General features: G+C 44.1%; 1 protein-coding gene across 5 annotated transcripts in view; it reads right to left on the bottom strand.

The window, feature by feature from the left end:
• Nucleotides 1–23,446, bottom strand: part of RB1CC1 (RB1 inducible coiled-coil 1) — an 86,258-nt gene that overhangs the window by 24,023 nt on the left and 38,789 nt on the right. For 4 of the 5 annotated variants that reach the window (XM_032470071.1, XM_032470069.1, XM_032470072.1 and 1 more), the window contains 6 exons: nucleotides 22,004–22,112; nucleotides 21,658–21,898; nucleotides 18,191–18,242; nucleotides 17,261–17,308; nucleotides 15,244–15,302; nucleotides 13,579–13,715 (listed from right to left, as the gene is read on the bottom strand). In XM_032470071.1, coding sequence (XP_032325962.1) covers nucleotides 13,579–13,715; nucleotides 15,244–15,302; nucleotides 17,261–17,308; nucleotides 18,191–18,242; nucleotides 21,658–21,898; nucleotides 22,004–22,112 — 646 coding nt within the window. Of the gene's footprint in view, nucleotides 1–9,138; nucleotides 10,528–11,246; nucleotides 11,318–13,578; nucleotides 13,716–15,243; nucleotides 15,303–17,260; nucleotides 17,309–18,190; nucleotides 18,243–21,657; nucleotides 21,899–22,003; nucleotides 22,113–23,446 lie in introns of those variants that run through there. The other variant, XM_032470070.1, reaches the window with a different exon arrangement.

The raw sequence follows: 23,446 nt of genomic DNA, 5'->3' as shown, positions 1-23,446 counted from the left end.
TGGATTTGGTGGGTGGCACCTTCACCTTAGGAGAGATAAAGACGTGCTACCTACGAACGCCAAGCTCGCATGGAGGAGGACGGGGGCCGCACGATGACAAAGCTCACTTCGACCTTGGCGGCTTGGAGACCGTACCAGTTTCGTCTGAAGCACTTTCCGTATGGAAGCAACTTACATCCTGACAACCACCTTTGAGCTGTTAACGCCGTGACCCTCCCCATTTCCATCGTGTAGACGGAAAGACTGAATCAGGGAGAAGGCCACGGGTCCAGCGTCAAGGTCATCGTAATCGGCGGAGTCAGGACTTGAATGGGGCGCGTGCCCCGGGCCTCACGGGCTCAGCGCTCACCGGATGCCGTGTTCCCATGTTTCTTTATTCTGCATGAATTCACTCACGGAACAGAATCATCCAAACCAAACCAAATGCCACCAGCCGTGCCTGTCAGGAGGCTGTTTTTCTGACCTGTTTTAGGATGGTCCTGGAGAGACTGCTAATAATTTGGCTTCCCTCAGCTACAGACAATACATTTGCATCTCTGCATAATTAGCAATTCGTTCTCTGGCTTGGCTGCAAGCGTTTTGACATAACTGCTCATATAATAAACAACCGCTTCCCACGAACAGAGACGCCCGTCAGTATGCAACAGCCACAAAAGGGCCCACATTTCAAATGGACAGCGGTCATCCGGGAGCCGTGTCGGCCCAGTAGCGCTCCCCCACATCCCTGCCGAGCCCGTCCACCGGGCGTCGGCACACCTGCCAAGCAACCAGCCCGGCGCTCAAGTGTCTGCGTAAGCAGCTTCCGTGACATTTGTCCCTGCCCTGAAGGTGCTGATGACGGAACATTGATTTATGGCATGATTTCCTGATTGAAGGCAATGCTTTAAGGATTTCAGCCTTAAATATATAGTAATTAAAAATTGTTCATACACTTCTTATAATGAGCCATAATGGAGAAGACACTGAAAATGTATCTAATGTATGTATGTATCAGTGAATCGCTTTGCTGTACACCTGGAACTAACACCGTAAATCGACTACATTTCAATAAACAATAAGAATTTAAAAAGCCCTAACCAAAAATAAATAAAATAAACGTTGTCCCTACACAATACAGGACACGTGGGAAACAGACGTCCCTTGGATGCTCTGGTGTCAGCCTGCACACGGGGCCCCCTTCGGCCGCTGAGAAGCAAGCACAGGCACCCCTGGTGTTTACCAGGAGGGTGGCTCGGGTTCCCCCAGAACCCTCTCCATGGGCGCTGCCGATGGGCGTTGTGAGCCGGACGCGAAGAGGTGGAGCTGCAAACCTGCTTTGTTTTCCAGGTCTTTTCCTCCTCAGGGAGGTGGCTTGCCAGCGTGGACTGTGAGTTCAGGGAAACCTGCTGAGTCTGGAACAAGAGGCCTGGGACTAAATCTGCCAAGACAGAAAGCAAAGAGGCAGCCTGGCATCTGTCACCCCATGCGTTTAACGCCCACCTGACACCCGGGAATGCCCGTTTCTGGAGCTCAGGAGGAAGGCTCCAAAGTGCCTATACTTGAACTTAAGCGGATTTGATGCTTACAAAGTCTCCCAAAACCCTTCAAGGGCTCTGACCTAACACCTAGCACTGCACAGACTACTCCAAGTCTGACAAGATGGCACAACACCATTGAGTTTATTAAGACACCTCAGTATGGTTCTTGCTGTCCAAATTCAGGCTCAGACCTCTGAGATTTCCCACCAGCAGTCGTATGTGATGTAATCACAGTGCTCGTGGACCAGGTTACTCAGAAACACATAGAGTAGAAGGGGAGGGGGGAGAAAACGGGAGGTGAGGGGCTTGACTCTGTGCAGGTTATCAAAAGCTCTTAGGTCACAACAGAAATAAAACTGAACATTCTGATAGGACAATTTGAAAGCTGAATTTCTTCCAGAGGAGAAATTAAAACCCACCAAGAGGTAGGTGGGATTAACCATGAAGGCAACCAGCAAACAGTCTGTGATTCAGGCTCTGCAACCGACATGTCTAGTTTCAACTCTTTTAATACATTCTTTCCAAAACTTAAAAAATAAAACAGGTTCCGATTTGCTTAAAATTTTTCTTAGCATCTTTTACAGTAATGGGACCCATTCATGTATCGGTTCCAGTCAATTTTCATCAATTAGTGGTTACGTTTTAAATAGTAAGCCTTTATCATTGCGGGGGTAATACTTCTTTGTAAGCGGTTGGCCACATTCTATTTTGGTCATTCCATTCACTGGAGATATTCTTCCATGAGCGTGGACAAGTTTACCTTTCCACATTTTTCTTTGTAGTCGCTCCTCCCTGTCAGATCAGGTCCTCCCCCTCCCAGGGTGGGGACAAGCGTTTAATCCCATCACTGTGCTTGTTTTTCAACAGTGTCTGCAGTTTCTATCTTCCATTCATCTGGACGTTACTTTGGGCAATGAACTGAGTTGATTTTGGTTTTTTTTCCCCCCACTAAGCAGGGCAGATGTCTCTTCCGCCTGGATCTGTGAAGTGTGTTGGTCTGGCTAAACGGGCCTCTCTCTTTCGTTGCTTTATAAAGGAGGCTCTGTACAGGCTGACACACCCACTTAGCCCCACCCTGATGGAAATACGCTTGTAGCACCCAAGACGCCTCCCTCGGGCCCCTCATACAAAATTAACTTGCCAGCACAGCTCGTTTGCCCATTCTCGAACTTCATATAAGTGGAATCATCCAGTGTCTAAACTTCTGTGTCTGCGTTTTTAGTTCACTGTTATGTCTGTGCTATTTCTTCATGTCGCGGTGTGTACCAACTGTTCTTTGAGTTGCAATGTGTTATATACCACTGTGAGAAGACGCCACCATTTATTCATCCATTTTAGTTGAAAACATGCACGTTGTTTCCAGGTTTCATCTGTGGCCGTTACTGTATGCATCTTCCAGTGAACGCAGGCACTCATTATCCTCGGGCAAACACTGTGTCAGTGCAGGAGTGCGCGGCGTTTCAAAAGATGCTGCCGTTTTCAAATGACCTCCCCCTGCAGAGTGTGAGAGTTCTGTCTCACTTCCCTTCCAACATTTGCTATTGTTAGGTTTTGAATTTAAGCCATTCCGATGGGTGTAGTGGCACCTCACCGTGGTTTTGACTTGCGTTTTCCTGATGATTAACGATGATGGGCACTTTGGTTACTCTCTTCTGTGAAGAACCCACTCGATTCTTCTGCTCACTCTCAGTCGGCTCCTTTGCCTGCCCTTGCCTGACTTGCAGTCCTTCATGTGCTCTAGGTGCTGGGCCTTTGTTGGGCGCAGGTATGGCCCGCATCTTCTCCCAGTCCGTGACTCGCCTTTCAACTCTACTTAATGGGGTCTTTTGGTAAACAGTAGTTCAGTTTCAATGAAACCTAATATTTTAATCTTTTAATTGCTTTTTTTGTCCTTTGCAGAGCTTGTTTTTTTTTTGTGTGTGTCCTTCGGAGAAAATAAGATACTTCTCTACGTTTTTTCCCCTAAGTTTTATTGTTTTACCTTTTACATTTAATTTTATAATCTGTTTCACTTTTTTTGTTGTTTCAAATACATTTTGTGCATAACATGCACATAATATGCCAAGGTTCATTATTTTTCATCTAGTGTCCTTTAATAAGACACCCATCCTTTCCCCACTGAATTACAGTGGTGCCTCTGTAGTAAATCAGGTGACTGTATACATGTGAGTCTATTTCTGGACTCTGTTTCTTTTCCACTTTCCCCTGTGAGCAGAACCCGGGGCTGGATTTGTGAGGCCACAGATAGTGACTTCTTGAGATGCTATTTTTAGGTGGAGACACGGATGCTTGTGCTTTGGTCGAGTTCTTTTGATTCTTTTCCCTGGGTTACTTTCCATCCCTTTATAAGGACAAAGATGGCAGTGAGTGCCAGGACATGCAGCGGCAGTGGTGACCCAGGAATCTTTTGCTATAAATTCTACTATGTATACTTTTTCTAATAGAAAAAAGGTTAACAATATAAAATTTAGTATGTCCCTTAACCCAATATCTAGAAAACGACATGAAATTACATGGATGCCTGAGGAGCCTTTATCTTGCATTATTCATAATTCATTTCCTATATTCCCGATTGTCCGTATAGAGACAATATGGAAATATCCTATAAATGTCCTGAGGTCCCCAGGAAATAACAGGTAGTGCTATAACCTGGGACTTTAACTTCTTTTCTTATCTTTTATGAGTTAATAAAATTACATGTGTTTATCTTTAATCTTGACATTTAATGTAGTAATTATTATAGATACTCGGGCTATCCCTGTATTTGCAGTGTATATTTTAAATGATCTTTTCATCAGAAGAGTACATTTTTAGCTCTTGCTTGTGAATGGCAACATTAGCTAGAAGAAGAAATATTGTATATACTTTGGCTGTGATATTTTTAAGAAATAAAATTCTGTATATTCTTCATAAATCAGCTGACAACTAAAAAAAAAAATCTCCTGATGTAAGTGTTGATCAGTTTCTCTGATGCCAACAGAGGAACTCGTATACCAAATTCAAGTCTCTGCAAGTACTTGGTCACCGAACACCGAGCACCTTGTGAAGATGTCTAACCCCATCTCAGAATGCACCTGGCTTTCATAAAAACAGGTACAGCAATATATGCAGCTCTAAAGGCAGAACGGCAGGTCTCTCTTTTACTCCCCTCTATCCACTCGGGCTTCCTCAAAATACTAGATGAGTCCTTTAGAGGTACCGTTTAACACAACAGCTCGTGGACGAACGACAGCGATGTCATCATTCACAAAAGGAGGTTTCTGTTAGGAGAATAAACGTAGAGCGAGTGGTCATTACCCAACAGCAGCCAGTACGGGCTGATCAGCACTGCAAAACCCGCGGTGCGTCTGCGTTCGCAATATACAGAGAGACCAAAAGGGAGCGCACTTGTGCCTGAGCGCTTTCCGTGAAGCCCTCGGTCGGTGCAGACAAGCCACAGAGTTAGGGGCCGCGGGCGCGGAAGAGACACGGCTGCTCGCTCTGCCAGTTCAGTTGTTTTCAAAGCACTTAGTGAATCAACATAAGAAACATTTAAAAAGCACTTTTGTACCAACCTCAAAAGGGCTCATTTATATTTTACGGTGGTTAATGATCTTTTCTTACTGGAAATGAAAATACACATCTGCACCTATACTGTCACCTCTTACCGCGTCCAGATCTCTAAGTCCTACGACAAAAACAAGTGTTTTTCATGTATGTCATGTTTTTCATGAAACGCATTTTAGAGAAAAACGAATTTTCATTGTGAAAACTTAAAAAGCTGTATATAATGAATGATGTACACTAAAACAAGAATCAAGATGTTTCATAAACATTCTAGGCACATATATTCTAAAACTACGTTAAAAGCCTAGAGGCTGTGGACGTGTGGCTGGGGTAGCGGATCAGTGCACAACCGTGACCGAGACTGCCAAGAATTCAGACATCATATATGACTGTGAGACGAGGCTTCACACTTCCGTAGGAGTTAAGTTTCAGAATCCATTCTTTAAGAAACCAAGTTCATGTCAGAAGCCTAAGCTAGTTAAGCAGACATCCACTGTCAGGCAGCATTCCAGAGATTACAGGTGCCACCTGCATTCCTCACTGAGTAACGCTGACTCCCGCGGCCAGCGGAAGAGGGAACTGGGGCAGCTCTAAGTCAGCCTGAGAGGGGCATCTCCGCAGCAGTTTGGGACCAGACTGTCAGAAGCAGAACTGGAGACATCCTTCTGAAACGACACACGACATTTGTAAGGACAGTTCCTGAAAGCCACTTCAAGTGATGGAAGTCCCTAAGTTGCCATCAAATTCTAGTGATAGTTTAGTGAGGATGGGGATTCCTGCCTCTAGCAGGCTGGCCCCTGCTCGGAAGGAAAAGGGTGACATTGGTAAGAATAACGGCCCAGTGTTTTAGGGAGGCAGGGACACTGGACAGAGGCATGCCTCCGTGACACACACACCAGAATGGCTTTCGTTAGCGGAAAAGCACGTGGAGGACTCATCTTGCATTTTGCTATATTGAGGCTTGTTTCCCTAACACTGAGGTGACACTGCTACGAAGCCTTACCTATTCCAGGTGAGAGTGGGACGAGCAGGTGCAGCTCAACCTAAACGGTGTCTGAGACGCCTAAGGATGTGAGCCAGGCAGCTCAGAGCTGGCAGACTGTCTCAGCACCACTTACATTAGGAATTGCTTGAATTCCCATCTTACCCATAAAGAAGATAAATTATACAAAAGTATTTGTTAAAATTGGCCAAAGATAGCTTATTTATATTCTAAGAGGATGACTAACATAAAGGCTACCAATCAATGAACAGTAATAACTTTTAAAACTTCATCCCAGTTATCACCAGTAAGTTTAAGTAAAAATGGGTAAATTTATGAAACTTAGAATTCAAAGTAAACAGCAGCTGAGCTTTGCGGCTTTACGCATCATTAAATCACATGCTTTACAAAACATCTTCAAGTGTATCTACATCTAAACATTAAAGGCCAAGACCTTTTTCAGCCCTAACTTCAAAAGGAAGTGCAACGGTTTAAAAAAGGAACGTCTACACAGCCACTCCTACACTCTGCGTCGGCTCAATGACTCAGTCTGACCAAAGGCTGTGGTGGGAGTGACGTAATTAGACTCCCAAGCCTCGGACTTTGCTGCCCCCTCTTTTAGGAGCATGGCTGCCACTGCTCAGAACCCCAGGTCCTTTGACAGGACACACAAGGAACCAGGCACCCCTGACGATAACCCTAGCTCGGCCCCCGCGAAAGGAAACAGAAGGCGCCCAGATTGGAAGGGAAGAAGGAGGACTACTTCCATTTGTAGATAATCTGATAATTAAGAAAGCAATTCCACTTACAAAATCCGAAGGAATAAAATACCCAGGAATAAGTTTAACCAAGGAGGTGAAATACTGTCCACTGGAGACTACAAACTTCTTTAAAATAAAGAGGACATAAATAAATGGAAAGACATCGTGTGTTTATGAACTGAAGGACAGTATTAAGAATGGAAATACTGAAACAAACTGATCTACAGATTCGATGCAATGCTTGACAAAACCCCAACACCCACTTCTCCAAAATGGAAAAGCCAGCTCTTAAATTCATACGGAAACTCAATGTACCCTCAGTAGTCAAACAGTGTTAAAAAAGATGAAAGCTGAACGACCCATAATTCCAGATTTCAAAAGTTATTACAAAGCTTATAAAACTCAATATAGTAAAGACCGTGGGACTGACTTAAGGACACACACACCTGTTGGTGTCGCGATACCATGTACACATACACACCGTATGCAGAGAGAGCTGATGGCTACTCTGAAGCTTTAAGTTACAGTCTTACATAGCAAAGAAGAACGACAAGGGAAATGGTTAACAGGCAGTGTCTGGCTCAAGGTCAGAAGACCCTTTATGTTTTGGTAAATCATGTTCGTGTTGGCACCTGTGAGCCTTACAGCTTATCGGGGCGGAACGTATGAGAAATGGCTGCTTCACAACATTCTGTGCCTGTCTTAGGTTGTCCCCCTCTGGGGATCTTACCCGTCATTGGCTAACCAGCCTTCTCACCTGTGGGTCTGCAGCTTTTTATAACTTGTTTACCATTCCAGCCTAAGGCTCACTCCTTTGTTCCCACAGTTGGGGGGCTACACCACCAATGGATCAGAACTCAAGACCAGCAATAAGCCCACATATCAATGGACAAATAATTTTCGACAATGGTCTCAAAACAATTCAACTGGGAAAAAAAAAAGTTTCAAGTGGTACTGTGACTACTGGATATCCGCATACAAAAGAATGAAGCTGGACCCCTACCTCACACCGTAGACACGAATCAATTTAAAATGGATTAACAATCTAAATATAAGAGCTAATACCACACAACTCTTAGATATGACATCAAAAGCAGACCAAAAATAAATAAATTGGACTTCATCAAGATGATAAACGTCTGTGCATCAAAGTAGATTATCAACAAAGTAGATAATTGAGAAGATGATACACAGAATGGGAAAAAATAAAACACCTACTTAGGATGGCTATTAAAAATGCAAGTCATGACAATGCAAGTGCTAATGAGCCAACTATAAAGTAACATACGTTACATAAAGCAGAAAAAGTTCTTGCGAAGTAACTCTTCGTATCATATGAGAAAGTAAATTGATAATAAAAGTCGATTTATCAAGAAGTAAGGGTATAGCCAGACAATTTGGCACTAAAATAAAAACGGCTAAACAAGTAAAACGTATCCCTGTGGCAAGGTTAGGAAACAGGGCAGGGGCTTAAAGGCGTCTTAATGTTTTGAAAGCACGTACATGTTTTTACACCATGATGATTTTTCTTAATAAATAAAAATAAAAGTTGATACACTTTTTTGCTTGTTCTGGTCTTAGCATATCCAGGTACTCATGCAAAAATAAATAAATAAGACTATCCACATAACTCCTGTATGCTTAACGTTTACTTGCAGTTTTTAAATGTGATTTAAACTTTTGTTAATAAAGAAAGCCACCTCTTTCTATTAGAGTTTGAATGGTGAATTTACAAGGTTCTGATTATACAAAGAAATCTTACAACACCTAACATTTATCCGGTACTTAATCTGTTCATCTGAAATTGTTCAAAGCTCTGTATTGTGTTTACAATTCTCATCACTTAATCTTCAAAGTAACCCTATGAAGCAGGTCCTACGACTACTGCACCACCTTACACACGGGGAAACTGAGGCTCAGTCTGTGCGACTCGCCCCGGGTCACAGTCAGGTCTGGGGCTGAAGCTCAGGCATTCTGCCCCCAAACGCACCTCCACCCCACAGTGGGAAGGACTCAGCCAGGCCCCGCTTTTCTTCTTTTTAACCGAGAAAGCTGCATTTTCTTCCTGCTTGCTTTATACAGGTATGTGTGACTGCTGACAACATGGGTATAAAGCAGGGCATGAGGAAAGCTGTAAGCGCCAAGCCCAGCACTGGAGAGCAGCACCGATGAGGCGCCACGTGCCAGCCCGCAGCTCCAAGCACGCGTGAAATCCGAGGTCAGAAGGCCCGCCCGGCAGATTCACGCAGCCCCAACCACGGCTGCTTCACGACACCACCGGGTACACAAAGCAGTCTGTGAAGATGTAATGGAAGGACTGAGTAGAAACGTGTGAAATCATTTGTTCATTTATTCATTAATACGTTGTCAAATTCAGTTTTCTATACACTATGGTGTTTATTCCATTTTCCGTACTATTAGATATACATATTTAAAAAAATATTTAACTTATTTTTATGAAGAAATTAAATATTTTCTGGAAAAAAAAATCATTTTATTATTGTTCTCTAACAACAAACTTGAAACAAATCTCATCCAACTCAACTAACTCATTTAAATACTTTGCTCCACGGCAATTAATCTAAAGACCGAGTTTGCACAATTCCATCCTACATAACACTGCTTTACCCTGTTACGTGGTGTACAGTTAAAGAGCATTTTTGTAAGAACATGTTTCTCTTTTGATATGATACAGAACAAGTTTTTCACACTTCCCAGCAATCACTCAAATATATTAAAAATGCATCCTCCTTTAAAAGGCACACACATTTACAGGTTCAAATCTTTATTGTTGTAAAATTCTACGTCTTTTACAATACAACATGTTATTCAGATGACCTCTAAGTGGTTAATATACAATGAGCACGTTTTTCCTGAAACTGAACCAACCACAGATAACGTCATCGGCACGACGATCCTAACAGAACAGCGAAGACGCCGGGAAAGCCCGTGTGCTGCCCCAGGAGCTCCACCAGCACACACCCTGCCCTGCAGAACCCAGCGGCCCCTCTGCGCAAAGCGCTTCCGCAGACTGCTGATTACGGCTGATCTTAAAGTCAGTCAATCAAATTAGAGTTCCTTTTTGTTTTGAAACATCAAAGGGCATTTAAAAAAATAAATGAAACAATTTGCTTTAGTAATCTACAGAGGCAAACTCAAAATTATGATTATCTGCATGCAGTAACACTCCTCTTTAAATAGTTTTGAAGAATTTATACATTTTATAAATGTGTTAAAGAGTGCAAGTTTTCATTGATTTCACAAAAGGACAAATGCTGGTAATAATAACTAACATTTAATATCTAAGTTCAAGCTAATGTATATGTAACAGGCAATCAACATGGCTAACCGTAAGCCACAATGCACGGGTATGCCCTTTGAGAAAATGAACTAGTTTGGTCCGCATTTCTAGAGTTACTCAGGTAGAAAAACAAAAACAAACCATTTTAATTCAGCCAACAGTTTTGACGAATTTATTGTTCCTAAAATGTAGCCAGGTAAAAAGTAAATGATATACACCAATGAAGCACACTGTCGTGTTGACTTTTATATAAAAAGATGGCCTGATGTTTTTGGAGTGATGGATGAGCACTGTTGGACAAATCAGAAAAATGTCACAGAATGTCTTGATTTCTTCCATAAATTAAACTTTTTTGTTCCACGACACAGCTTTCACTCTGTAAAACTTTGTCCCCAAAGGAACTTTAAATCTGTTTTGTGCCTAAGACAGAAAGAAAAAGGCGATTAAACCAAATTGCGCAGGAACCGCCCCATCACATAACTCAACGCTAGATGACTGGAGGGGGGGGGTTCCTGTATCAAACGGCCCAGGCCCGCCCCTCCCCAGAGAGAGCGCCCTGAACTCACACCGACGGCTAAGACCAGTGCAGAGAGAGCCGTGTGCCATTATCTGAGCATCACAGAAGCCTCAGCAGCACACGCTCAAGGCCTATGACTGTCCTGGGGCGCAGGGGCCACCAGTGAGTCAGCAGGACGCTCACTGGACCTCATGAGTCCACACGCTGACACTGCTGACATCCAGTCAGATGCACTTCGAGCCACCAAACATTTTACATCATCTCTCTCCAGTGGGGGTAGCACTACGAAAATAAACCATCCACTCTACCTACAAACAGACTGTCCATCACCAGTTGTGCTGTGTTCCTTTTTTGCACATGAAAACACTAGTAACTTAACACTCAGAGAACAGAAGCTTGCGGCAGTTCTCCTGGACAGGCAGGCGGCTTGCTGATAATCCACTACTACTGTCAGAGGATAAATGACGTAAGTATTGATGGAACTGCTCGTGCAAACTCACACTCATGAAATTCAAGGCCTAACTCAAGTGAACTAAGAGGCCAAGAAGAGCGCTGTTACTGACTCCTCCCGGAGCAGAAGAGTCCTCCTCACCAGCCCTTGGTCCGCGGCCCCAGGGGTTACCTTTTTGGCTTGACAGTACTCCTTCTCCATCACTTTCCCAAGCACCCACGGTCTTCTAGATGCGCCCGAAGCTATGGAATCAAATTGTGAATTTCTTTGTGAAAGTACAGTTATAATTACTCATGAAAACATTAACGGCCAGAATCAGAGCAGACGAATGACGTCCTCAAGACGGAAATCAGAGAAGTGCATCGTTATGTGTAAAATGAAACTGAATTCATTTTACTTTTCAATCACTAATTCTGGCTTCATTTACTCATTAAACACAGACGGCAAGTCAAATCAGAGAACTAACAAAGTTCAAGAAATACAAACACAATCTGAGCACAAACCATGAACAAATGAATCTAGGAATTCTAAACTAGCTCAGCAGTGCCACCTAGTGACAGCGCGACCAGATGACCTTTGCTGCTGCTGAAAGCAGGCAGACATTTATGCTCTAGGTTCAAAGGGCGGCCTTCTTTTGTTTGTATTTTGCTGCACGAGGCCCCACAGTGCAAACACAGTCAGTGTACAATAAATAACTAGTACGGGGTGAGAACGAGAGTCAACAGGGTGGTGCTGTGTGAAGGGAGGTAAGGGTGGAAGCAGACAGGACGGGAGAGCCAGTCCTCACGCGGCCAAAGCGCGACAAGGACTCATTCTCTTTCTAAATTCAACAGAAGAGAAGTTGTCATAAAAAAGCTGATTGCAAAAGTATCGACCATAAATCATCCGGTTAGGGTGAAGGCTTTGCGATTTCCAAGAGAAGCTAAAACTGATTTTTATTGCATAAACATAATCTGACAATTTGTAAATAAAAGATATCCTGAATAAACCATCGAACACAAGCATACAGATGCCACCAGGTGACACAAAGACAGGAGCCCCTGGACCACAGGGTGTGGGGGACAGCCTGCCCCAAGGGCTCATACAGCACTTCACACGTAGTTCACCGTTTCTGAGAAGAACCATCTGACACAAATGTCCGGGGCGGGGGGGGGGGGGGGGTACCCACTGTCACAGGCATCAAGTCGCCCGGTGACCCATGCCCCAGGGTGGGCAGCACAGCCCCAGGCGGCATGCCCTGTCTCCTGCACAATGACGACCAGGAGAAGGAGAAGGAGAGGGAGGCTGGAGCTCTGTGGTCGGGAATACTGTGAAATAAGCTCCTCTCTGTGGGACTTGGGAGGGCCTTTAACGTGGAGATGTGCAGTGTGCACGGTGAGTGTTCACTGGATTTAAAGCCCCACTCCTCCTGTTTTTAGGAAATGCACTGTAAAACATCTGAAGATGAAGGTCATGGTATCACGCAGCCTAACGCGGTTCTGGAAACAAGCAGTGCGCACGGGCTTGCGTGCAGTCAGGTGTTTGCACTCTGAGCCACGGTGTGCAGAGACACTTCGAATGGGGCAAGACTCTAACAGCAGGTGACTCTGAGCAGAGGGACAGGGGGCTTTTATACTGTCCTTATTTATGCAACCTCCTGGCAAATTTAAAAAGCATTCTCAAATAAGTCTAAACAAGTGAAAAAACAAACCCCCCCGAAAAATTGAAGGAAAAAATCAAGTTCATTGTTTTCAAGGTATAAAGCCAGTAAATTAAATCGCAAGGTGTCCTCCCCGTCTCTCAGGGTTACACGAAAACTGCACACGTCCACGGATTCCGTCCAGCCCACTGCCAACAGCCACAGCGAGGGCCCTGTGGCATCGGCCCAGCTCGCAGAGGTGACACCTGGCCACGCGCACAAGGCACTCCTAGCAGCAACACCCACACACATTCCTGCTTTCAAAGCGTTCTACTCAGGCTAAGTGCTCCAGGACGCTCACTTCGTGCTTCTTGAATTCTTTGCAGATCAGCGCAACAGGCAGCAGTAGCACGCTAACTGTGCCGTGGTGTGCTTCAACACAGCTTACTGCCTCTTTTAAAAAACATGGAAGTACTGACAAGTTTAATGAAAAACAAGGCAGAAACACAGGATGGTAAATTGGGTAGAAAAGACATTTGCTAATTTAAAAGAATTTATTTTTGCCAAAACAAGTAATGCCTTTGTAAACAAATGGGCACGTCACGTTTAAGCTTACACAGGTCTGAGAATTTTAACAATTCTGTCGTTGCTGGAGTAAAAGACGTCCGACCTAACTGCATTAGCTGCACTCTAACTCTGAATCGCCAACAGAATCCAGGAAAGTCACCTGGATAACGCGGATTTTATAAACACACGGAAAAACAGACTAAGCAGAGTTCCCTCTTACCTATTTACTGCTGACATAATTAGGCGACAAGGGAGAGAAACCTCTAATGCACTCCCTCCAGCCCAGGCTCGCAGGTGAGCAGTGGATGGGACACTTACCACCCTCGCCTGGTTTGAGGTCCAGGGCAGGCAGAGACTCCGAATGCAGGAAATACAAGGTGGGGCTGACGGTGAAGAGCACGTAATTGTCATGGCGTTCGTCCAGGATGATGAGAACCAGGTCGCCCACCTGAAAGCTGAGCAAAGCGAGATTTTCACTGCCCTGAAGAGCCACCATCACCCTCCTCTCAATACTCTAAGTCTGTATTCTGCTACCTCCAACTTCAATTATCAGTGCAATATTAAGTTTCACATTTACATGATTTCTTTAAACTCTACCCAGCCCTTGGTGAGAATGCTGGACATACAGAGACGTTCAAAGGGTAACGCCAGCGCCTGGAACAAGACACATATCCCAATCTTTCATCTTGCAACAATAAACAAATTCTGAGGGAGCAAACTTAGTCACAGTGGGCAAAAAAGGACCAACTTATACCGTTTCTCCAGTCTCCAAGGAGAGTGCTCCTCAATTTGAAAGAAAAATCAACTAAACTGGGTGCATGTACTCAAGTTTAAACAAGTCACTGGTGATCACTGACTTGGGGCGAAGCCTGAAAGGAGCAGGAAGGGAAGAGGGTGTGACCACCTAGGGTTTCCGTGGTGCTGCCTCTGCCAGGTCCTTCAGAACCGCTGTTCAGGGAATCAGCTCAGGGCTAATCTGGAGCGAAGATAATTTAGTGGGTCCTGTACCTGGTCAATCATTAAAATCACAGGGGAGGCTTGCTTTCATTCATTGTTTATCCTGCAAATGTGAGCTGCCTGCCTAAGGAGATGTGACAGGCACTGGCTGGGATAAACCTGGAGATAATTCCTTAAAAAAGGAAGACGGGCCTCCCTGGGGCAGCCTTTTGTTGCTGCTTTTAAAGGCTCATCTCTCTCTGATCTCTGAAAAATCGTAAGCTGATCCGGCTCGACGTGCGGCTGGTGGCTCAAGAAAGCCATGCCCAGCTCTTTCAGTCACTGAGAAAAGACAGGGCTCTGCGAGAAGCCGGCGGGCAGTCACGTCTGGTAACCGGAGGGCTGGCTGGCGGCGCTACTGCGGACAGAACAGAGCGCCTAGTTTTCCATCCGGACAGGCACAGGAGAACGACCAGAGTCGGTGAGCCGCTGACAGCGCTTTAGTGCCCCAGACACCCTCCTCTCAAACAGCCCACACCCAAAGCAATACACCGCTACACGGCAACGTGGGCCAGGAAGACTGTCTGTTACTCAACTCATAATTTTAATAGTGTATTTTGAATTTGCAGCGTATCAATAAAATGAAGTCTGAGAAATAAAAACGGAGAAACACTGCAACTTCAAAAAGCAAGACTCTCCAATCAAAAATGGAAAGGACGAAAGTGATACATGGGATTCAAAAGAGGCGGCACCAGCTGAAAAGTGAAGTCCCGTCAGGAAGGTCTCAGGAATGTATGCACAAATGGTAATTAAAGCTGTAACAGGAAGGCCTTCGAATGTAATCCTAATGGTCCCAAAATAATTTAGAAAAATCTTGTTTTTCAATAAGAAAGCGTTAACTACCAACCAGTGCAAAGCACTCAGCCAGCTAGCCTGAAGCTGAGGGTCTAGCCGCTCAGACTGTCACCAACTACTCAGTGCTGTTCAGGTAGGTACTTTTTTTTTTCTTCCCAGAGAAAAAGCGCAAAATATAAATAAAATACTTACTCTCTAATAGCTATCTTTTCAGAATGCCTTGAGGACACTGAAGACATGCTCTGAGACATCTGAAAACAGAACAGTTGGTAAAGCTCTGTGTGTGCCGGCTAGTCCACACCACACACACTCCCCATGACTCTCTTCCCAGGCCGCACACATTCACGTCTGTCCCAGCTTTTGAGGGTCCAAACTCGTGTGTTTCATTAATAGAATTCTTTTCCTTCAACCATTACTTTCCAAGGATAAATTTACCTATGTTTCTATCTATGGTGTTTCTTAATCCAATTTGGCTGGATTAAAAAAATGAATATTTACAATTATTCATTTTATTTATAATTACACATTTAATTCTAAAAAATATCACAAGGAAAGAGAATGACATTTTTCGAGAAGAGTCTGAAGCCCACCACTCCGAGGAGGCACTGGACAAGGCCTCCCCTGTCGGCCGGGGCGGCGGCCCAGGGCGTGCTAACTGGTCTGCTGCTGCCCGAGCTCAACTAAGGCTGCCCCGCCTCAGTCAGGCTCCAGCCCAGTTTTCACACTGTCGCAGGACACGTGGGACACGTGTGCCAAGGTCCCAGGGCCAGAAGGGTGGCAAGGATGCACATCCTCCTTAGCAGAGTGGGCCCAGGTACGGCCGTGCAAAGCAAGGACAGATAAATGAGTTTCTCTTTGTTCATTAAGTTCAGTTCTGATGCTCAGAATTTCTTCCATCTCCCTCTGAACACTGTGCAGGTTCTCAATTGGTGTTTAAAAACAAGACAGAAAAAAAACAACAGCAAATTAATGAATAGAAAGGCCTACAATTGTGAGGCCAACTTATTTTCAAAACTATCCAAATAGTGAGGACAAGTTCAACCATCCATTTTTCAGACTATATTCAACTCCGTTGAGATTTTTTTAAAAGCTTCAGTTTTTCACATATTTGTTACAAACAAGGGCTCAGACGTGAGGAAACACTTGGTGAAGAGAGTTATAAATTGGTATGAAATTAGGAGTTAAGCTGAGGTGCCTCCGAGGGTGGCAGTCTTTGGGTCTGAGGGCAAAACTCTTTCAATCTTAAACATTTCCCAAGCATGTACTGGGTACTGTGCGCCAGCTGCTATTCTGGGTGCCAGCAGCACATCAGTGAACAAAAGTGACTAAAACCGTCACCGAACAGCTTCCATTCTCCCGGGGACACTGCGCGGACCACCACGTGGAGCGAGGTCTGCCGCAGACACCTCTTCCACGTCTTTCTGAAAAGGGTCTGCTTCACTTACAGAAACAGCAAACAGTTAATGTTATTTTGGTGATAAATGTATGGTGGACAGTCTACTAACTACAGAAGCTAGTGTGGAATCTGTGGTCACACTAAGGCGCGTGGAAGCAAGTGGATGCCTCCCTACGAGATGCTTTATTTTAAAAAAACTCAATTCTAATCGGGCCTTGAAACCTCCCGAAAGTGCTGCACACAGGCCTTCAACTGTTCCTACGCCTTCATAATCTGCAGTCATTCGAATCTGAAGAATGAAGCAGTTGCTTTATGACAGCATGTGAGACTGAATATGAAACTGGCCATTCGAGTACTTGGTTAAATTCCCAGGCTAGAGTCAAGACAACGGGATTCAGAGGGCCACACAGGGTCTCAAGCAAGGCATCGGGTTCAAACACCACAAGTTTAAAAAGAAATCCACCAAAGGACAGAATGTGTTGATTCTGCACACTCATGAGTGGACTTGCTAATCTTCAAAAGGCTTCTGAAGAACAGCTCTGACTGACTTACTGACTTAATTAAGAGCTGACCTGATCCAAAAACACATATAATTATGGAATCCTAAGAGATTACAGCTTTTCAATAATCAGAAGACTACCTGAATTTTGCTGACTGCTTTTAAAATTCTACGAGTGAGGCAGGGCACGTGGTCAGGTTTAAGAGTCAACTGGCATCAGTGACCAATGTGGCTCAACAAAAACCATCAGGAATGAATTAACCAAAGCACACAACCTTTTGATTTTTATAATCAACTGGACAGGGAAATCTTACCAGTCTCTGATTTAACCGCTTGTTTTCTTCTTCTTTCAACTGTAGTGTCTGCAGGGGCGGGAAAGAGAGACCTGTGGTTTCTGCTCATAAGCACTCAACTCTAAACATAAAGACTGTCCGAATTTCCTAAGTCTTCGCATTACGTCTGGCTCTAGTATCAAGGGCCTGTGGGGATATCCTTTTCAGGGATCCTTATCGACTTTTATTTACTGGCTTAAAAGAGAACTACAACGATTTTAGGTGTATTTCTTTCAGCCAAGGGTTCTGCACGGGGAACGTGCCTCAGCGCCACCTGCGGGAGCGGTAAACACGCTGCAGGTAGCTGAGAGCTGCCCCCGAGGCTCAGCGAGGGAGTGGGGCCCGAGAGGAGGAACGTGCAGTCAGGACACACACACACCCAGCAGGTGCTGATGGACCTTTACTAGCGCGAGCACACACTGGAGCACAAGTCTGTACGCTCCGACTCTGGATCCCTACCAGTTATCTCCTAGAGAGCAACAGAAATTGTGCCAAGTCCTAAAAGCCCGAGGAATGAAAAGTCATCTATGAACAGAGATACATAAAGTTTGCTACTGACAGGAAGCTCTTTGCTGCCAATTTTCTCCTGTTCATTTCAATTAATCTCTATAAAGCACGTAACTCTTTTCCATTATTCATATATTCTACTTTTGCCCTATTCTAGACAATACTTTACACTTTGCTTTGGAAATTAGTGTGTAAAATACCTATTTATAATGTCTTGCTGAATTCTGAACTGTTGGTCACTTGGACCAAAAATAACAGGACTTCTCAAAATGTTAACCATAAAAATAACCATTAAAAAAGATGTAATTTATAAACACAAATAAAGCACGCTTTAACATCAGGTTCACTTAACTGCATCCCAGAGCGAACACGCTGAACTCTGTGTCAAGAAGGCACCTTACTTACTCGTTCTAACAGCATTATCCTCTGCTTTTCAGACAGCACGTGGGTATTTTCTCTAGGAGAGAATGATTTATTTCAGTTTAAGTCTTTTAAAATTCTGGACTTTACCTTCTCCAGTAAGATTTTGGAAATTTAATTGTTAATAGAGAGCACTTTAAAAATTTTAAGATTTGTACTTAATTTTCAAAAGCAGCCCATTTAAATTAGGACACATTTTAATGGTGTGTTCCTTGTACCAGAGATCCTGAACCTGTATCGATAAAACGTTTGAAATTATGAGCAAAACTCTGTGCATGCATTTTTCTGGAATAATGTCTGAAATTTCAAGCTGTCTCCCAGGGATTAAAAATCATTCCTCCTCTTATCCATGTTACAGATAAAATGGTCATTCTTGGGTGGCATCTCCATTAAAACTAGAAACAAAATGCCACATGTCCTTGAGTGAGCTACAAACACTCAAAAGCTTCAGTTCATAAAAAACAAACCAAATCTCAATACAGGTTACAAAAGTATTACTAAGTGGCTACAATGTGCTAGTCACTGTGTCATGTATGAATCTGCCCATCACACTGAAATATTCAAAAAATAATTAGAAAAGATAAGAAGAAATCTGTTTCTAAGAGTTTGACTTTATTTTTTCAGATTCCGCATATAAGTGATACCACGTGGTGTTTGTCCTTCTCTGTCTGGCTCACATCACTTGGCAGAGCCATGCAGGTCTGTCCATGTGACCACAAAGGGCAGAATGTGCTTCCTTACTGCAGCTGAGTAATATTCCATTCTCTCTCTCCCCCCGCTCCTTTCTCACTCCCTCTCTCTCTCTATATATTTTCATCATTCTTTTATCGATTCACCCATCGACGGACACGGATGTGTCCGTATCTTGGCTACTGGAATACTGCTGCAGTGAACACAGGGGGTGCAGACATCTCTGAGCTATGGCTTCACTCTCTTTGGGGTTTGTTGAGGGTTTTCATATTTAAAAGTTGCTGCATTTTGTCAAATGCTTTCTCTTCATCCACTGCTATTGACATGTTGTATTACATAAATTGATTTTTAAATATTAGACCAAGCTTGCAGTCCTGAAACATACCCTGTAAGATTCACTTTGCATGTGGCTGGATTCAGTTTACTGGTATTTTGTTGGGAATATCTGCATGTATAGTTATAAAATATTTTATTAAATGTAATAGAAATGAATTTATTGATGTGAAATTTCTAAGATATTAATTTCTAAGAAGTTTAATAGTAATTTTAATGTTGCTCATCTAGAAAATGATGCTGCTAATCTATTATTTCTAATTTTTCTAAAAATGAACAGTTCTGTAAGTTTAGAAGCACAAATAGAAAATTAAGAAGGATTTCAAAAATTTCTAAAGTAGGTGGAAACAGGCAGAAACCCAGCACGTGCAACAGGTAATCAGGAGAGGACAAAGTCTGCAACACCAGTCCTAGCTTTTTTTTTTTTAAAGCTCTACTGAGCTACAACTGATATACATTTAGCAGAATAAATTCCTAATCACTGGTATTTTTTTAAGAAGTTTTCAACTACTTTTGTACTTTTATATTTCTATATGAATTTTAGCATCTAATATAAAATGTAGGTACTTGTTGAAATGTTAACTGGGTATAGATGAAATCACTGAATTACTCTGACGAGGGAACAGTATCTTTATAATACTGTGTTTCCATCCATCTTTTAACTTTCAGGTCTTTACATATCTTTCATAAGGTTCTATACGTTCCTCCACAAGGGTCATGCACACTTTTTGTTAAATTCATTACTAACATATATATATATTTCTTCCGATCAGCTTTGTTGGTAAATACACAAACTTCTTTTTTTGATGTATCTGTGACTTACACTCTAACTCAGTCTTTATTAGTTCTAATAGTTTGTTAGGTTTCTGTGGTTTGAAAAGGATATTATCTTTGAAATGATGACAGTTCAGACTTTACTTGCCAATTTTTGTTATTTACTTATTGTCTTGATGAAGAGTGATGGTGACAATTAGCATTCTTGCGTTCTTCCTAAATTTATGAAAAATGCCTAGAAATGTTTCAACATTAAATGTGATGTTTGTTATAAATATTTCACATATGGTTTCTCAAATTAAGGAAGTTCCCTGCTATTCCTAGTTTGTGCTAAGGTTTTTTTTTTTTAATATTATTTTTAATAAATTCACTGACTTCTACCAACGCAATGTCTGCGTCTACTGTGAGGATCATACTCCTCGTGCAACCAGGGAATACGGTTACGTTGAGAGAGTCTAGTGTTCATTGTTACTGCTTTCCTGTAATACCCCACTGGGTCACAATGACTACATTACCTTCACTTCCCAGTGCACCTGATGTGCCAAACCGCCTTCAGGATTTTTTACATATATATTCACAAGTGAGATTAACCTCTATCTTATCTGCTGTAATTTTTAAAATCATTCTAGACGTATAAACTCCTACTTTTTTTATTGCTATATTGATATATTCCTTCATTACAGGTTTTGAAATCATTCCATTTAATTACCAATCAATTGTGAACCAAAATGTAATAAAGAACGTATCTTAGGTTTATATAAACTCCTATTTTGTTACTACTTTTTAATATTATTGCCTGTGTTCAGCAGCCTAAATTATATCAATATTTGGAACCTCTGAGATTTCCTCTGTGACCCCGTATGCAGTTAACTTTCTTAACTGTTTCTCTATCGCTTTATCTATTTTTCACTTCGTTTCCTGAGAGGAAGTGACCTACCTTAACTAGTTCAAAAGTTCCACTTTTTAAGCACCTACGGGTTAACAACTAACTGCCCGTGGTGAACGGTATCCTCTCTCAGCACGAGACTTCCCCCTCAACTGTTCAAACCTTTTGCTCTGAATGGCTTACATATTATTTGCCTTACAAGTCTGTTACAATCACATTACATTAAACGTTCTGTCATTTTCAGGTGATTTTCTTGCATGTAGAATGCAGCTGGATGCTTTTTTTTCTGAGAGGTTTTGTTGTGATGGGTTGATTTACTTCTTCAAATAAGCTGGGACTTAACTTCTGTCACTTAAGTTTTCTAATTACTGCGGTCTCCTGATGTTTATATGCCTTGCCGATTTGACTTACATTTTATTTGTTCTGTTTTTCATCCATTCTTAAGCCTTGTTCTTCCTAAGACTCAAGTTAACCAGTTTCTGGTCCTTTCCTTTGAACTAAACAGAAACCTACCTACAATTTTACTTTTCAAGAAACTGCGCTAACCCCCATACCCCACACAGCCTCGGCAAAACAAACACACTTGTCACCGCAGTGACCACCGTCCGCTGAGTGCGTGCAGGACCTGACCGCTTACACGCGCCCTGGAAACAGCTCAGCACCCACTGGGGCTCAGGGAAGCACGGCAGGAAACACGCCGCAGGGGCTCCACACCCCCGCCTCAGCCGCGCTCCGGGCTGGGAGGGCCCCGGCGGGGGGCGGTACTCACTGCACCGACATCGTGCTGGTCTCCAGCGCCGGGTCCGCGCGGCCCTCGTCCTGCGCCTCCGGGGCCGGCAGCTCCGCCTCCCCCGCGGGCTCCGGCGCGCAGGCCCCGCACAGCTCCGGGGCTGCGGCCGCGCACGGCGAGGGCACGCGGCCGCCGGCGCGCAGCCGGCCCACCTCCTCCTCCAGCCGCTTCTTCTCCTCCAGCAGGCGAGCCCGGTCCTCGGACAGGGACTCTATCAGATCTGCAGCGCACGGGGTGGGGGTGGGGGGGAACACGGGCGTCAGGACGAGCGGCAGGACGAGCGCACCACGGCCCGCGCCCGCCGCCCCCGCCCGCCCGCGCTGACCTCTGTCCCGCTCCTGCTGCCGCGTCGCGCTCTTCAGCTTATCGCTCAGCTCGTTGATGATGTTCTCCTTCCTCAGCTTCTCCCTCGTCAGAACAGTGTTAAAATTGGTCTGGGACAACAGAGTGAGAACCTCGTAAACGCGCGGCACGCACGGGGCAGCCGGAGCAAAGGGCGGACACCCGCCCCTCCGGCCGCGGGCGCACTTGCACGCGGGGAGGAGCGCGCGCCACTCACAAGCGATGGGAACTGTTCAATTAAAATGCTACGCTGTGGTGAAGGCACTGTGGCTGCATTTTATTAGCTCTGTATTAAGGTGTGTTCCAACTTAGTATCTTGAAAATGAATTCTATTTTCACGTTATTGTCCACATGTTTAGAGGAAAAGTATTAGCAAATAATTTTTAAATTTTGGAGAAAGAAAAAAAAAACCAGCCAACAATTAACCAGCGCCGCTGTACACGGGACTCTTTCCTTCAGGAGCCTCCCTGCCCTGAGTCCTCCCTGTGGCTCCTGGGGCAGCGCGTTGCCCTGCACCGCCGACGCGCCGTCCTCGAGTCCACCAACGCCTTCTCACGGCCAAGCTCACACATCCAACTGCCTGCAGAGACCTCATGAGCCAGCTTCCAAAATTAACAGTCACAGATCCTCTCATCAATGAATAATGCCAATAATGCTAGAAAAGGGAGACTTAACAAGAATGTGGCATTCTTGGACCTAATTTAGTGAATTCATCAAATACTGGGTTAAACCGACTTCCAGCCAGAAGGCAGACAGGACGATCCCTCAGAAAGAGCATTTAGGGTGCGCCTGTGCAGTAAGCCACTCCTCTGTGCATTGCTCACATGCAGAAAGCAAAAAGAATAGTCCTAACAGTGCATTAGCTGCTTTGTCTTCATAGTCTTTGCTGCTTCTGTAATACGAAGCGGATTTTCAGAAAACTTACCACAATTGTAATACACATGTTAGAAACAAGGTTAAGGTCAGAGACAGCTAGGCCCAAGGCATCCCTACAAAACTAGCTCTAAATCAACTTAGCAACCACTACTTAACATCCAAACACTACGGAAAATCGGAAGGTGTCTCAGGAGTCACCTCTCCTCTCACTTTACAAGTACTGGAGGAAGAACTAAAGTTGAAGAGATGGTTTCCATCTGCCACTTCACCCCCACTGGATCCTGGAGGCCTGCGCCCGCAAACGTGCTCCCAGAGGAGCCCGCAGAGAGAAAGGCGGCCAGAAGGAGACAGACCTGTCTCAGGCAGGATGAATCCGCTGAAGAACTGACAAGTTCAGAATTTCAGAAACAGAGACGCTGTGAGTGACCTGCTCACTGACGATCTCACTGAAAGCTGGTGACTGCTCCCACCCTGGCAGTTACTTCCCTGGTTTCCGCTACACACACCCTTCCTTTTTCCGATTTCCCATCCTCATTCCTCCTTTTCGGCC

Source organism: Camelus ferus, chromosome 29 (genome assembly GCF_009834535.1).
Source record: "Camelus ferus isolate YT-003-E chromosome 29, BCGSAC_Cfer_1.0, whole genome shotgun sequence".
In the NCBI taxonomy this organism is placed as follows: Eukaryota; Metazoa; Chordata; class Mammalia; order Artiodactyla; family Camelidae; genus Camelus; species Camelus ferus.
Note: the sequence above shows the minus strand (reverse complement) of the source record. Positions and strands in the feature narration are given on the sequence as shown.